We start from the raw sequence: 15,931 nt of genomic DNA, 5'->3' as shown, positions 1-15,931 counted from the left end.
TACTAGAATTATTTTTTCAGTTTCCCTGTAGTTTCTTTCAATTTTTTTTTTTTTTTTTTTTTTTTTTTTTTTTTTTTTATAGCTACTTTATTTATTTATTTATTTATTTATTTATTTTTGGCTGTGTTGGGTCTTCGGTTCGTGCGAGGGCTTTCTCCAGTTGCGGCAAGCGGGGGCCACTCTTCATCGCGGTGCGGGGACCGCTCTTCATCGCGGTGCGCGGGCCTTTCACTATCGCGGCCCCTCCCGTTGCGGGGCACAGGCTCCAGACGCGCAGGCTCAGTAGTTGTGGCTCACGGGCCCAGCCACTCCGTGGCATGTGGGATCTTCCCAGACCAGGGCTCGAACCAGTGTCCCCTGCATTAGCAGGCAGATTCTCAACCACTGCACCACCAGGGAAGCCCCGTTTCTTTCAATTTTTAAAATACATTTTAAAATTGTTATTGGTACATGAAAATTTAAATTTATCATATATTGCTGTTGAATTGAAACTTTTACTCTGTGTAGTGACTCCTTATGTCTAGTAATGCTTTTTGTATTACATACTACTGCTTGATATTAACATACCTATTATTATTATTAATTTTTTTGGTCAGCTAGTTTTGCCTGATTTTTAAAATTCCCCCTTCCCCTACATTTTTGTGTTCTTTTATTTTAATCTCTTGTGACTGTCATGCTATTGAATTAAAAAATTAATCTGTAATAGTGTTGGTCTTTGTAATTTTAAATTAAACTTTTTATTAAAATAATTGTCAATTCACTGACAGTTTTAAGAAGTAATACAGAGACATCTGTGTACTCTTTACCCAGTTTCCCCCATTGGTAATGTCTTGCAAAACTGTAGTACAATATCACAACCAGGGTATTGATACTGACACAATATACAGACCATTTCCATCACCACAAGGATCCCTCATATTATTATTTTTATAGCCACACCCATTTCCTTTCCATCCCCTTAATCTCTGGGACCCACTCATTTGTTCTTCATTTCTATGATTTTGTCTTTTTAAGAATGTTATATAAATGGGCTCATATAGTTTGTCACCTTTTGGGTTCAGTTTTTTTTAACTCAGCATAATTCTCTAGAAATTCATCCATGTTGTTAAATGTATTGGTAGGTCATCCTTTTTTACTGCGAGTAGTAGTCCATGGTATGGATTTGTTTAACCGTATACCTGTTGAAAGACATCTGAGTTGTTTACAGTTTTTGGCTATTATGAATAAAAGTGCTATGAAGATTTGTGCATAGGGTTTTGTGTTTTTTTTTGACATAAGTTTTCATTTCTCTGGGATAAATGCCAGGAGTGCAGTTGCTGAGTTGTATGATTATTGTGCATATAGTTTTTTAAGAACTTGCCAAACTGTTTTCCAGAGTGGCTGTACCATTTTACACCCCTACCAGCAATGTATGGAGTGATCCAGTTCTTCTGCATCCTTGCCAGCATTTGGTGTTACCACTGTTTTTGATTTTAGCCATTCTGGTATGTACCTAGTGATATCTTAGTGAGGTTTTAATTTGCACTCCCCTAATGGCTAATGATACTGAACATATTTTCATTTGCTTATTTTTCATCTGTGTATCCCCATTAATGAAATGTCGCTTCATGTCTTTTGTCCTTTTTTCTAATTGGATTGTTTTTTTCCTGTTGAGTTTTGAGAGTTCTAGATATATTCTAGATACTAGTCCTTTGTTGGATTGTCTTTTCATCCTTTTAGCAGGGTCTTGCAAGGGCACAAGTTTTTAATTTTGGTGAAATTCAGTATATTATTGTTACGCCTTTTGTGAATCTTGCTCTGAGTGTCAAGTATACAAACTCTATGCTTAGCCCTAGATCTTGAATATTTTCTTCTGTGTTTTTTTCCCTAAGTTTTACAACTTTATTTTAACATTTAAGCGTGTGATCCATTTGGAGTTATTATTATTTTTTTTAATAAATTTATTATATTATTTATTTATTTATTTTTGGCTGCGTTGGGTCCCCGTTGCTGTGCGTGGGCTTTCTCCAGTTGCAGCGAGCGGGGGCCACTCCTCGTCACGGTGCACGGGCCTCTCGTTGCAGTGGTTTCACTTGTTGCAGAGCATGGGCTCCAGGCACATGGGCTTCAGTAGTTGTGGCACGTGGGCTCATTAGTTGTGGCTCGTGGGCTCTAGAGCGCAGGCTCAGTAGTTGTGGCGCACGGGCCCAGTTGCTCCACAGCATGTGGGATCCTCCCGGGTCAGGGCTCGAACCCGTGTCCCCTGCATTGGCAGGCGGACTCCCAAACACTGCGCCACCAGGAAAGTCCTGGAGTTATTTTTTATATAAAATGTGAGACTGAGGTGGAAATTCATTTTTTGGTCTATGGATGCGCAGTTGCTCCAGCACCATTTGTTGAAAGGCTGTCTTTTCTTCCTTAACTTACTTTTGCACCTTCACCAAAAACTATTTGGGTGTATTTGTGTAGGTCTATTTCTGGGTTCTCTGTTGTGTTCCACTGACCTTTATGTCTGTCCCTCTACTAATACTACATACAGTCTTAATTACTGAGCTAAGTTGTGAAATAGGATAGACAGATTCCTCTCTCTCTATGCTTTTTCAAAATGGTTTTAGCTCTTCTAGTTCCTTTACCTTTCCATGTAAATTTTAGAATAATCTCATCTATATCCATAAAAAGTCTTGGTGAGATTTGGGTAGGAATTGTGTTAAATCTGTGTATCAATGTAGGGAAAATGGATATTGTTACTTTGTTGAGTCTTCCAATCCACAGAAAATCCATTTATTTAGATCTTTTTAGGCTTCTTTCATTAGTGTTTGTAGTTTTCAGCAAACAAGTCCTGTATATGTTTTGTTATATTTTTAAACATATGTATTTTCATTTTCCTAGGAGTGATTATAAATAGTATTGTGTTTTTAACTTGTTTTCACATGTTCTTTTTAGTATATAGAGATGTGATTGGTACTTGTGTGTTGGTTTTTTATCCTGCTACCTTGCTGAACTCAGTTATTTGTTCTAGTAGTTGTTTTGCAGATTCCTTGGGATCTGCAAATACAGGCGGTTTTATTTTTTTCTTTTCAACACCTATGTCTTTTCTTTTTGTTGTCTTATTCCACTAGCTAGAACTTCCAGCCCATCCTTGCCTCATTCCCAATCTTAGGGGGAAGTATTCATTCTTTCACCATTAAGTATGTTAACTCTAGATTTTTTTGTAGGTGCTTTCTGTCAAGTTCAGGAGGTTCTCCTCTATTCCTATTTTTCTGAGAATTTTTATCATGACTGGGCATTGAATTTGTCAAATGCTTTTTTCTTCATTGCTGTATATATAAAAGATTATGTATATATAATCATGTGATTTTCTTTTTTAGTTGTTAATGTGGTGTACGTCATTGATTTCAAACATTGACCCAACCTTGTATCCCTGGAATAAACACTTCACTTGGTCTTGGTGTTAATTCTTTTTATATATTGCTGAATTCTATTTGCTAATACTTTAAGTATTTTAGCATCTGTGTTCGTGAAGCATGTTGGTTTGTAGTTTTATTTTTTGAACTGTCTTTGTTTGGTTTTGGTATCAGGGTAATACTAGCGTCATAAAATGAATTTGGAAGTCTTCTCTCATATTCTATTTTCCAGAAGAAATTATGTAGAATTGGTGTTAATTCTTATTTAAATGTTGGGTAGAATTCTCCAATAAAATGATCTGGGTGTGTGGTAATTTCTTTTTTTTTTGGAGTTTTAAAATTAAGAATTAAATTTCCTGAATAGCTAGAGGGGGTATTCAAATTATCAGTTTCATATTGAGTAAGTTTTGGTGGTTTGTGTCTTTCAAGGAATCGATCCATTTCAACCAAGTTGCCAAATTCATGTGTGGAGAGTTGTTCTTAGTATTCCCATATTATCTTTTTTTTTTTTTTTTTAATAGATTTATTTATTTATTTTTGGCTGCGTTGGCTCTTTGTTGCTGTGCGCTGGCTTTCTCTAGTTGCGGCAAGCGGGGGCTACTCTTTGTTGCGGTGCGCGGGCTTCTCATTGCGGTGGCTTCTCTTTGTTGCTGAGCACGGGCTCTAGGTGTGTGGGCTTCAGTAGTTGTGGTTCACGGGCTCTAGAGCACAGGCTCAGCAGTTGTGGCCCACGGGCTTAGTTGCTCCGTGGCATGTGGGATCTTCCCGGACCAGGGCTCAAACCCATGTCCGCTGTACTGGCAGGCGGATTCTTAACCACTGCGCCACCAGGGAAGCCCACCCCATATTATCTTTTTGATGCTGTGGTTTCTGTAATGATATCCCCTAATCTTGCTATTTTAATTGGGAGGTTTATTTCATTATTTTTTGTTGGCATTATTGATATATTTGCATTTATTTGTACCCCTTCATTTTGAGCATCTTGCTTTTGCTGGGTTTTGTCTCCCTATCTGTTTTCTTGCTGTCTTTTGAGTTGTTCATTTTCTTTCCCTCTTTTTCATGTTTTCCCCATTTTACTAGTTGTGAAATTAGTACTTTTTTTTGTTTTGCTTTCTCACAGACTCTTGAAGTTTTCTTGAATTTTCTCTTGAAATTTTAACATATGTATGTAAATCTAAAATTACTTTCTTTTCCTTCCTTGCCTGTAGAATACTTTAAACTGCTTACCACTCTTCATGCATGCCATTTTGCCCAGCACTTTTGTTCTATCTTTTCTTAGCCTCACAAATTTGATATTATAATTTTATCCAGTTAATTATCTCCCTCCCCAGGTTTGTCATTTTCTTTGCTTATCATTCTGCTATCTTAATACTCATTCCTTTAGATTACTCTGGTTCAGCAGTGATGGGCTTTTACTTTCCCTTCAATGTGTTAGGTATGCTTTCCTCCTCGGGATTTTTGCACCTGCTGTGTCCTGTGCCTTGGAATGCTCTTCCTCTGATATCCATTGGGTGCTTTATTACTTTTTCAGTTACTTACTCAGTTACCTTCTCAGGGAGCTCTACTTTCTTTAAAATTGCAAATCCTCTACCTCTTCATTTCATTTCCTTTTCCTCCTTTATTTTTGTCTGTTGTGTTCATCACCACATGTCATATTATGTATTTTATTTAATTCTTTGTTGTAAGTTTGATCTGTCAAAATTTACTGGAATTTTATTATATTTATAACTTAAGTTGGGGAGAATTGACATCTTTTCAGCATTTACTACTTTTGTCTAGTAACATAATATATTCCTTAATTTATTCAAGGTTTTTTTAAAAATGTACTATCAGGTTTTTTTTTAAATTTTAAAAAAAAATTTTTTTTTTTTTTTTAACTTTGGGTTTATTTATTTATTTATTTATTTTTATGGCTGTGTTGGGTCTTTGTTTCTGTGTGAGGGCTTTCTCTAGTTGTGGCAAGTGGGGGCCACTCCTCATCGCGGTGCGCGGGCCCCTCACCATCGCGGCCTCTCTCGTTGCGGAGCACAGGCTCCAGACGCGCAGGCTCAGTAATTGTGGCCCACGGGCCCAGCTGCTCCGCGGCATGTGGGATCCTCCCAGACCAGGGCTCGAACCCGTATTCTCTGCATTGGCAGGCAGACTCTCAACCACTGCGCCACCAGGGAAGCCCCAGGTTTTTTTTAATGTAGGTTTTGCAAATTTTTAAAATTTATACCTCTGCATTTCATACCCTTATGTTACCTAGATTCATTTTAAAAAATACTGTTTTCCCTGATAAGTCATTTGAAAACCTATTTGATGTACAGAGAATTCAAAAAATTTTGTTGACTGATTATTATTGGGTCTGATTTTTCAGTGGATTTTCTTTCATTTCCAATATAAAAAGTTCTATCATTTGTAAATTGTTAATGTTACTTTTAAGTTTTTTACTGTCTAGGTTCTTTGGAATTCTCTTAAATGGACAAAATATAATGTGTATTTTATAGGTCTTTATCATCCAGTGTTTCATCTTTAAGTATATTTGTTACTGATTTCTGATAGGTATCCTTTATCATGTTAAGAGTTTCTTTCTATTCCTGTTTATTGAGAGGCTTTGTCAGGAATGGATATTATCAAATGCTTTTCTAGCATTTATCCACATAATCATATGGCTTTTTTGTGAACCAATAAATCTTTTTGTATTGTTTTCATTCTTTATCAATTTTCAGAATACTAATGAGTTGGTTTCCCAATATTTTCAAAGGAGATCAGTGAGTTGTTTTTTTAAGTATCATTATGTGCAAATGATATTTAATATATTTGATGTGTTTGAATCTGATGCAGTTATTAGTCTTTTTGCTGCTCAAATTGGCTTGTCTTGGGCTACTGGGTTGTTTTCTGTGTCCTTCTGACAAGATTCCAGTAGTCTTTGATAATTTCTTTGCTCTCTGAATAGGATGTTGTAGGCTTGTCTTGTGCATTTTCTACCCCAGACTTGCCAGTTTCCTCAAGGAGCCTGGGTTCTTTTTGTGGGAAATGGTATTTAGACCACAGTCTTTTTATCCTAGCTTTAAACAAACTGACATTTTTTTGTTTAATTAAATCTAAAATACTTTCAGATTAATAGTACAGTTGGGAAGATAGTACAGTGCCATATACCCCACAGCCAGTTTCCCATTCAAGCAAACTTTTTACTATGGAAACATTCTAACTTACAAAGGTAGAGAATTCCCCGTGTACCCAATACCCAACAGTTATCACCTCTGGTCTTTTTTCATGTATGTCCTCACCTACTCCCCACAAATGATTTTAGAGGAAATTCCATATATTTTATATAAGTTTTATTCATAAATATTTCAGTATGTGACTATAAGGACAGACATCATCTTAACCAAGTAATTTACTAAATTTATGTTAAACCATTTTTATTTTCGTATAAAACCAAATTTATGTTAAACCATATTTATTTTATTTGGGTACTTTGAGGGCTTATGTGTCTGTACTCATAGGAAATATTGATGTGTTACAGAAAGACTCATTATCATCTATCTTGGGAAATGAGAAAGAATAGGTGGTATACTAGGCGTTTCATCAGGCTTTTGCCTAAACTTTTGGTTGGATGAGTGTATTCCCCTGCTGAAATTTGAAAAACAATAATTTGCATATTTTAAAAACTTGTGTTTTGTGTTCAAACATTTTTTCCATGTTTGTCTTCTATCCTGTATTTGATTTTTCTGACTCTTATGCTCTTGAACAGTTTAAGGAACAGAATTCCATCTTTTCCTTGAAGAGTTAGTAGAATTTATTTACTAAGCTATCTTGTCTGGACAGATACTTTTGGAAGTGGAGGAGGACAAAGATAATATACCTCTTCTTGAATCAGATTGAGTAATTTATATTTTTCTAGGAAATAACTTACGTCTATATCTTTAAGTTATTAGAATATAACAGCATGTGCTGTTCTCTTTGTTTAAAGAAATTTGCTTAGTATTTGTGGTCTTTACGTTTCTTTCCTCATTCTCAGGACCGTATTCATTTTCTTCCCCTTTTTTTGGCCTGACTTTACAGGCTTCTTGCATTTTGCTTTCTAAGTCATGTTTTCTTGCTTTTATCTTTTAATTCTTCACTCTTTTTGAGGGTGTGTGTTTGTTGTTACTTTTTTGCTTCTCGAATTGACTACTCAATTTATTTTAAATCTTGTATAAAATGGAAGCATTTAGGGAGATGGTCTCCCAAGCTTTGGCTTATTTTATAGGTTTTTAAAATGTGTTTTTTTAATTGTTTCTTTTAATAGATGATTTTCAATTTTGATTTTTTTAGCTGAGTAGTTATTTTTGTCAGTGCGTTGTGAGGAAGAGATCCACGTCAAGTATCTCAAGTAAAAAGGGATTTAATTATAGGGACTACATGATTTCACAGGAGTACAGGGCCAGGAACTGGGGCCTCCTGTGACTTCTGGAATCGCAGTATCTTTCTAACTGGCCACATAGTTTTTCTTATGGCATCAGCTCAAACATGCCTTTGATGTATTGAATATGTACCTGATTTTTTTTTTAATCCATTCTTATAAGTGAAGGTGTAGATTGTTTTAATATTGTAGTTGGGATAGGCGATATTAATAATGTGATTTGTCAGTTTCCGTCAGCAGCTCCTCTCCCTTCCCCATATTATATATCATAGCAGATGGAGGATTTACAAAGCTGTATTGTTCTTTACCATGACTTTTTTTTTAATGGATCTTTACTGGAGTATAATTGCTTCACAGTATAAATACTGTGTTAGTTTCTGTTGTGCACCAAAGTGAATCAGCCACATGCATACATATGTCTCCATATCCCCTCCCTCTTGAGCCTTCCTCCCACCCTCCCTATCCCACCCCTCTAGGTTATCACAAAGCATCAAGCTGATCTCCCTGTGCTATGCTGCTGCTTCCCACTAGCTGATTACTTTGCATTCAGTAGTGTATATATGTCGATGCTACTCTCACTTCGCCCCAGCTTCCCCCTCCCACCCTGTGTCTTCAAGTCCATTCTCTATGTTTACATCTTTCTTCCTGCCCTGGAACTAGGTTCATCAGTACCTTTTTTTTTTTTTTTTTTTTTTTAAGATTCCATATATTTGCGTTAGCTGACCCACTAGAGCTTCCCCAAATTCTGTGCTATTTTTGACAATTTTATAGCATCTTCAAGTGGCTGGCCTTCACTCCTATATGTAATGTTTTAGTTATATAAAGTCCCAGCTTTAAAATTTTTTAATAATTTTGTGTTATTTAAATTTGACAAAGAAAAAGATTGATTTAAATTTCTAGTCTTAATTTATTTAGCTTTTCTTTAGAAATCAGATTGCTTATGTATCTTTTTAAAAATCAGTCATGCCAACATAGTTCTCTGTAGTTCATGAATTTCCTTAAAGTCAGTCAGCAAACATTTACTGAGAAATTTCTCTGTATAGAGCACATAGCAATTGTAACTGAAGTATTAGAGGGCAGACTTTGGGAGGCAGCAGGATGAATTGGATAAAATCCACTTGAAAAAAATTGGACTAGAAATGTAGACATCAGAGATTGGTGGAAAGTAACAGCTGAAATCCATTCTTGGTAGTATTCATAGCAGGCTCACCTTACCTGGTGGCTGCTGAAATTGGTTGAAGACAGAGTTTAAAAAAAAAAAAAAAAAAAAAGGCATCACTTTAAGAAGTGGGTTCCAGCAGAGTTTGCCAAGAAAAACATATTCATAGAATTTGACTTAGTAATCTCCTTAGAGAATATCTTAATAGTGAATGCTAAATAAAGGAGAGGTTTTTTGTTGTTGTTGTTGTTTTAAAATAGAAATTGATGACCAGAAAGATAATGTGACTTTGCCAAGGTCCTAAGTCTTGATGCCAGGACTTGACCTTCAACTAGTGATTGCTGGTGTGAAGTTTTCCACAGGATACCATTGACTCTCAACACCATCGACTCTCAACACCATCATCTTTGAGCAAGTGCCTGGCAGTACTTTATTTTGGCAACATTTTGCAGTGCGAAGACTGTCCTGTCTCCTGTTGTTTCCTTTGCCCTTGCCCAAACTGGGGGATTTCTGTTTTGCTTCAGAATCCTGTGATTCTGCATTCATAGTTGTAAGCCTTTCTCTCTTTCTTCCTTTTCATTTGTATGTTTACAATAGCTATTAGACCAATTACTTTAGCATTCTTTGCCAAATAAAGTTATCATTGGAAATAAGTATTATGAGACCTCCCAGAAATTCCTTTTTGAGAGTCAAGCTTTAGGGTGCCTTGTACTCTATTTTGTCATTTCTGTAAAACAAGTTTCCTTAAAGTGAAGAATACCTGAAAATAAGTGTAAGGAGAGAATCAGTGTATTCTGAGTTAGTTTGATTTCTTTAGAAAGAATGAATCACAGATAGCCTGATTGTTGTTAGCGTTCTCCGTGATTTAATGTTATTTATGCTATTGTAATATAGGCAGATTTCAATTGAAGTATTTTTTTAGGATTGAGGACTTTGGGAAAGATGCATTGCATTTCTTGCTTGGGAGGAAACTTCCAAAAGCTGTCATAGTCCTTATAATGCATGAAACTTTGTTACTGGTGTGCCATGAGACAGGCCAAAAATTTTCTTGTTTTCCATCTTTGTTGTTCATAGCATAAGGGGTAAGATAAATAAAATCTTCCTTTTACACATGGGGGAAATGAAGTGAGTTAAAGTATAATGATCATGGTATTTGTGATATATGTTGCTATTAGAGTATGATTTAGAGCCGTACTGTCCAGTGTGGTAGCTGCTAGCCACATGTGGCTCCCTAAAGCACTTGAAGTGGTGTTAGTCCGAATTGAGATGTGCTCCAAGTGTGAAATACACACTGGATATTGAAGACCTAGTATGAAAAAGATCTCATTGACACTTAAAAAATGACTACTTTTAAATCACAAAAACTGATTTCATCTTGAAATAATACTTTTGATATATTGGGTTAAATAAAGCATATTATCAAAATTAATTTAAATTTTATTTTAATGTGGCTACTAGAAAATTTAGAATTATATATGTGGTTCCTATTTCTATTGGACAGCACTGATCAAGAGTATAAAATGGGGGCTTCCCTGGTGGCGCAGTGGTTGAGAATCTGCCTGCTAATGCACGGAACACGGGTTCGAGCCCTGCTCTGGGAAGATCCCACATGCCGTGGAGCAACTGGGCCCGTGAGCCACGACTACTGAGCCTGCGCGTCTGGAGCCTGTGCTCCGCAACAAGAGAGGCCGCGATAGTGAGCGGCCCGCGCACCGCAATGAAGAGTGGCCCCCGCTCCCCACAACTAGAGAAAGCCCTCGCACAGAAACGAAGACCCAACACAGCTAAAAATAAATAAATAAATAAATAAATTTATAAAAAAAAAAAAAAAAAAAAGTATAAAATGGTTGCTAGGATTATAACTTAGTATTCTCTGACTTGTACAATATGAAATTTGGAGACATAGTATATGAAGTAGAAGTATGATGCAGCATGTACATGCAGATTACTTTGATATATTTAAATTTGTTTGCATTTTGGAAAACTAGCAAGTATTGCCAACAATTGTTTTAAAAACCAGAGTTACAGCAGTTGCTCCTGGGCTGTCAGTGAGACTGAGAAGTGCAGAGCGGAGGAATTACGAACCACTGCCAGCTGTTGGTATGGCCACTGCGTACTCACCAGGTTGAGAAGGAATCCCAGGCGGCTGTAGCGTGTGCAGCACTGAGGAGGAGGGCTGGGGAGAGTTTCCTTAAGGTCGGTTTCTGAAAGGGCGTTTGCTCAGCTCCAGGTCTTACCCCTCTTTCTGGCCAGATGGTGCATGTGTGGTACGGATAAATCTGACCCAAGTGTGGTTTACCTCTGAGTTCAGAATTGGCTGAAAATGACTTAAGTAGGTGGGTTTATGAGGCAGTAAGTGGTTAGAATTTACTAGGTTTTGTTGAATTAAATAGAAGGTTCCTGTGAAACGGGAACTACTTATAATTTTCATTTTACACCCAAGAACAAGTAGGTAGAGTGGCAAGGAGGGTATCTTGCCTTTTAAGATTTATGACCACTCATATCCTTCCTCTTCAAAGCTATTTTTCACATTGGATACTTAGCTGGGAATTTCAGTCATTTTAGAAGTTTGACTGCTAAATAAGATGTATGTGGTTTTTAGCTTTAATATTTAAAAATATTCTTATTTTCTTATGTTGTGTGTTCCTTAATATTTGAGCTGGGGTGAAAAAATTCATTGGATTTTGTATTACAGTTCTGTCTTGATTTTGTAGATTTCTTGCTTAACCTCAGAAGTTTTACAGGTACGTTGTTGCAGAAACCTAAATTTTTTTGGTTAATTGCTGATAATACTGTAACAGACATTCCATTGTGTATTGGTAGGGCTTAGTTTTGAAGAGGAACATTTTCATTGGTTTAGATTTCGTAGTGATAAAGCAAATATGGGTTTACACTTGGGCATAATCAGATAATGAAGTGGTTAGCAGAAACCAATAGACTATAGATTACCAAAATTGAGTACAACAAAGCATAATTAACACTATAACTTGACTGTAATTGGTGGGGGAGGGGTGGTGGCTATAGAAACAGTAACAATTCTAAGTGATATGTGAAAATGCTGGTTACTAGCACATGCCAGTTGATAGAATGCTGGAAAAATCAGGTTTTACAGTATATTTTAGATAGGATTTTTATATGCTTGAGGGTGACTGTTGGCTTATATCCCTTTTTTTTCCTTTCCTTTTAGAATATGGTTTCTAGTTTTAGGGTTTCTGAACTACAAGTGTTACTAGGCTTTGCCGGAAGGAATAAAAGTGGACGCAAGCATGACCTCCTGATGAGGGCGCTGCATTTACTGAAGAGCGGCTGCAGCCCTGCGGTTCAGATTAAAATCCGAGAATTGTATAGACGCCGATACCCACGGACTCTTGAAGGCCTTTCTGATTTATCCACAATCAAATCATCGGTTTTCAGTTTGGATGGTAGCTCCTCACCTGTAGAACCTGACTTGGCTGTGGCTGGAATCCACTCGTTGCCTTCCACTTCAGTTACACCTCACTCGCCGTCCTCTCCGGTTGGTTCTGTGCTGCTTCAAGACACTAAACCCACGTTTGAGATGCAGCAGCCATCTCCCCCAATCCCTCCTGTTCATCCTGACGTGCAGTTGAAAAACTTACCCTTTTATGATGTCCTTGATGTTCTCATCAAGCCCACGAGTTTAGGTGAGTGTTAGAGAAATCTGTTTCTTCTGGGCAAGAGAGTAAGTAAAGCAAGAGGCCTCCAACTGTTAATGATTTGCTGTTAATATTATAAAACTGAGGCATTAAAATACCAAATGTTTAAATGTACAAATAAAAAGAAATATTGGCAACCATGACAGAAATCTAGTATAAAACTCTTCATTAGTCAATCAAACTTTCTTCTTATAGCTTAGAACTCAAATTGCTTCTGTGTGTATACGAAAAGACACAAATCTTATTTGTTGCTGTGGTTCCACCTTTTGATGCTTTTGGTATTTTTACAAAGAGACTTAGTTTTTGTTTAACATAGCTTTTTAAACTGTTTTCCTAAGGAATAAATCTTTTATACTTAATTTTTTCCTAACGTGGCGGAGTTTGACACACGTTATTTAGCTTTTTGTTAATAACCATTGACTGCTCAGAAAATGTAATAAATTTTATATTAATAAACGTTGATACATGTGACTTTAACAAATGTATACCTAGGTTCATGACTTCTATGCTGTAATGGCATAATTTCTTACTGGCTAATGAAATTATTTACAGAGGTATTTGAATTTATTGATAAAATAAATTGTTTGGGAAATAGCATTTCATAGTTAGTCCGGGAGGTCATTTTCCTTTCCATCCTAAGAAGAACGCTTTTTGTGTCAAGTCATTTGAAAACTCTCTTAAATATATCAGTGTGCTTTTTTAGTTTTATATAGGACTATACTTGTATATCTTGGTTGAACTAGAAGGAAATTTTGAGGGGCAGGGCTGGTTAATGGGGTCAGTATGCCTGATGGTGGCAGGCCAGGGTGGCTATGCTTTTCCCAGGCCCTCTCTCCTTGCTTTGTTTTTGTTTAACAAAACTGAGCCAGGGAGGTAGAGTAATGCATTTTATCCCTTCATTACATTCATTCTGAAATAAGGATTCTGTATTTGTTCGCATTTGTGCGAAGTCCTTTGAGTAGAATTATTGCATCAAAGAGTAAGGACTCTTGATAACATATTACTAAATTAGTTTCCAGAATAGCTGTGCCAGTTTAAATTCCATAAAGTCAGAGAATGTCTCTCGTTGCACTTTTTACTTCCTGCCTTTATTGATCTTTGCAATTTCGGTAGGTGAAAACTTGTATCTTGTTTAGATTTTTCATTTTTAAAATTAATAACAGGAACAAACATTTAAAAAGTTTATTACCCAGCTGTGTTTCTTTTATGATTTTACTTCATTTTTAACTTTTTTTTTTTAACCAGGTTCATTTATCTGCTTAAAATGTTTCCATAATTTATTTTTTTATTTCTCCTTTTTTCATGGTTTTTGGTTCATACAGTGTCATGGCTCATTCACATGTTTCTTAGGAATTATTGCAAATTTATTTCTTTGTGTTTTGAGAAAGATTCAGACGAGTAATGTGCTTAGGTGACCCTACCTCATGGAACTCAGGAATATGGCTAAGGCAGGACTGAGCATAAGAGGCCATGTGGGGTCCTGGTTACAGGGGAAGGTGTTTCAGAACCGGATCGAATGCCTGGAAGGAAGATGACTGGAGATGGAGAGAAGATGCAGCAGCATGTCTTCTCTGCTCCTAGCGTCAGCGGTGTGCCAAGCAGCGAGCTCTGAAGAGGCTTTGTGTCTTGCTTTCCATACTTTCCTTTGTTCAAAAACAGAAATAAGAATTTTCTTACTTTTCTGTATTCTTCATAGAGTTTCTCTTTCATTAACCTCAATTGAAGGTAATACGCTTTTTATAAATTTACTAAAATAAAATTTTTGTATCTCATGTGGCTTAGATAAAATAATGCCAGAGACATTTTTTGTTGAAGAGTGGGTAAGAAGAAAACCTGCCTTTTGCTCATAGCTTGCATTAGAATGTAAGAAATACATGAAACCTCAGAGCTTATAAAATAACTTTTTGCTCCTGAGCTAAAAAATTGTTGACTCATGTATTTTTCAGGAGTTCTGCCTATCACTGTTTTTATAAACTTTATAAACAGATTTTTGTTTTAAAACAAGGCTTAAACATTTCCTTATCCTGCCTTCCCTAAAAAGAAAAAGAAAAAAGAATTTTCTTAATGTATATAGTCTTATTATTTCAGATTGATAAAACTGATCTAAAAAAGGCTGTTTTAGACTTTGAAGTAGAAAGTTAAAAAATCGGCATAATATCATATAGTCTGCCAAATAAAAGTGGAAAAATTTAATCATTTCCAGTAACGTTTTTCATATGAAAATTTTTAGTATCATGATGTCTAAAGCAATGCAGTGACATTTAGAAATTGCCTTAAGTTTTAACGATTTGGTTATATAATGTTGAAAATACTTGTAAAAATAAAATTTGGGGTAAATCCATTTATTTGGAACACTGTTATGGAGAAACCTATTTACATTTGGGAACTGAGAATTAGCCTCAGGAATTGAAAGAGATACCAAATCCGTATTTCAAAGCACATATTCTTGACATCCGTGGGCCGGTCTATGTATTCTTGATTTAATATATAGTTGATTAGATGATTTCTAAGCCATCAGCATAGTGTTGAGCAGGAATTAATTAACAACATGGGAAAGATTGGAAGAGCTCTGGTAGAAAAAACCAAACAAAAAGTCAAAAAATGTCGTTCCAAAACCTCTTGGGAATATTGAAACCAATAGTCCTTTAGTATTGAGGGAATCGCTGTTACAGCAAGGTGCATGTATTGATGCCAAATAAAACCCCCAAACAACCACGATGAGTATATTCTATTTAAGAAGATACATTATTACATAGTTTTGCAGTTTGGTTTTATTAAAATTGTTTAAATAAAATTATTTTAGCATTTAAAATGACAAACTGTGGCATCTAGACAGCATGAGTGTACACAATAATACTAAGTGAGGTTCTCTATAGCTGAGGTTTTACTGTAACAGATGCATAATCCCCTAATCTGAAAACAGGCTAACAAAATCTCTCTTCTCTTCCCTTAAATAGCTATTCTAATTTACTCTCATAGGCAGTATTTTTGTCTTTTTTTTTCAATTTTCTGTTTTCTTTCTTCTTTTTTTAAGATAATTTCTTTTGGTGATGAAATCCTTTGTCTTTAAAAAATTTGTCCATATTCAGTCTGTACAAAAGAATACATAAAAAACATTGTTATAAAGAATATCCATGAATGAACACCTGTGAAACTACTGTACAGTTTTTTTGTTTTTTGTTTTTAATTTATTTATTTTTGGCTGTGTTGGGTCTTCGTTTCTGTGCGAGGGCTTTCTCTAGTTGCGGCAAGTGGGGGCCACTCTTCATTGCGGTGCGCGGGCCTCTCACTGTTGTGGCCTCTCCTGTTGCAGAGCACAGGCTCC

General features: G+C 36.0%; 1 protein-coding gene across 1 annotated transcript in view; it reads left to right on the top strand.

The window, feature by feature from the left end:
- PIAS2 (protein inhibitor of activated STAT 2) overlaps nt 1–15,931 on the top strand; it is a 93,531-nt gene that overhangs the window by 13,834 nt on the left and 63,766 nt on the right. The window contains 1 exon segment of the mRNA XM_036874223.1: nt 12,120–12,594. Coding sequence (XP_036730118.1) covers nt 12,120–12,594 — 475 coding nt within the window.

The sequence above is a fragment of the Balaenoptera musculus genome, chromosome 14, assembly GCF_009873245.2.
Source record: "Balaenoptera musculus isolate JJ_BM4_2016_0621 chromosome 14, mBalMus1.pri.v3, whole genome shotgun sequence".
NCBI lineage: Eukaryota > Metazoa > Chordata > Mammalia > Artiodactyla > Balaenopteridae > Balaenoptera > Balaenoptera musculus.
The sequence above is the reverse complement of the archived record's forward strand: the minus strand, read 5'-3'. Positions and strand labels throughout refer to the sequence as shown.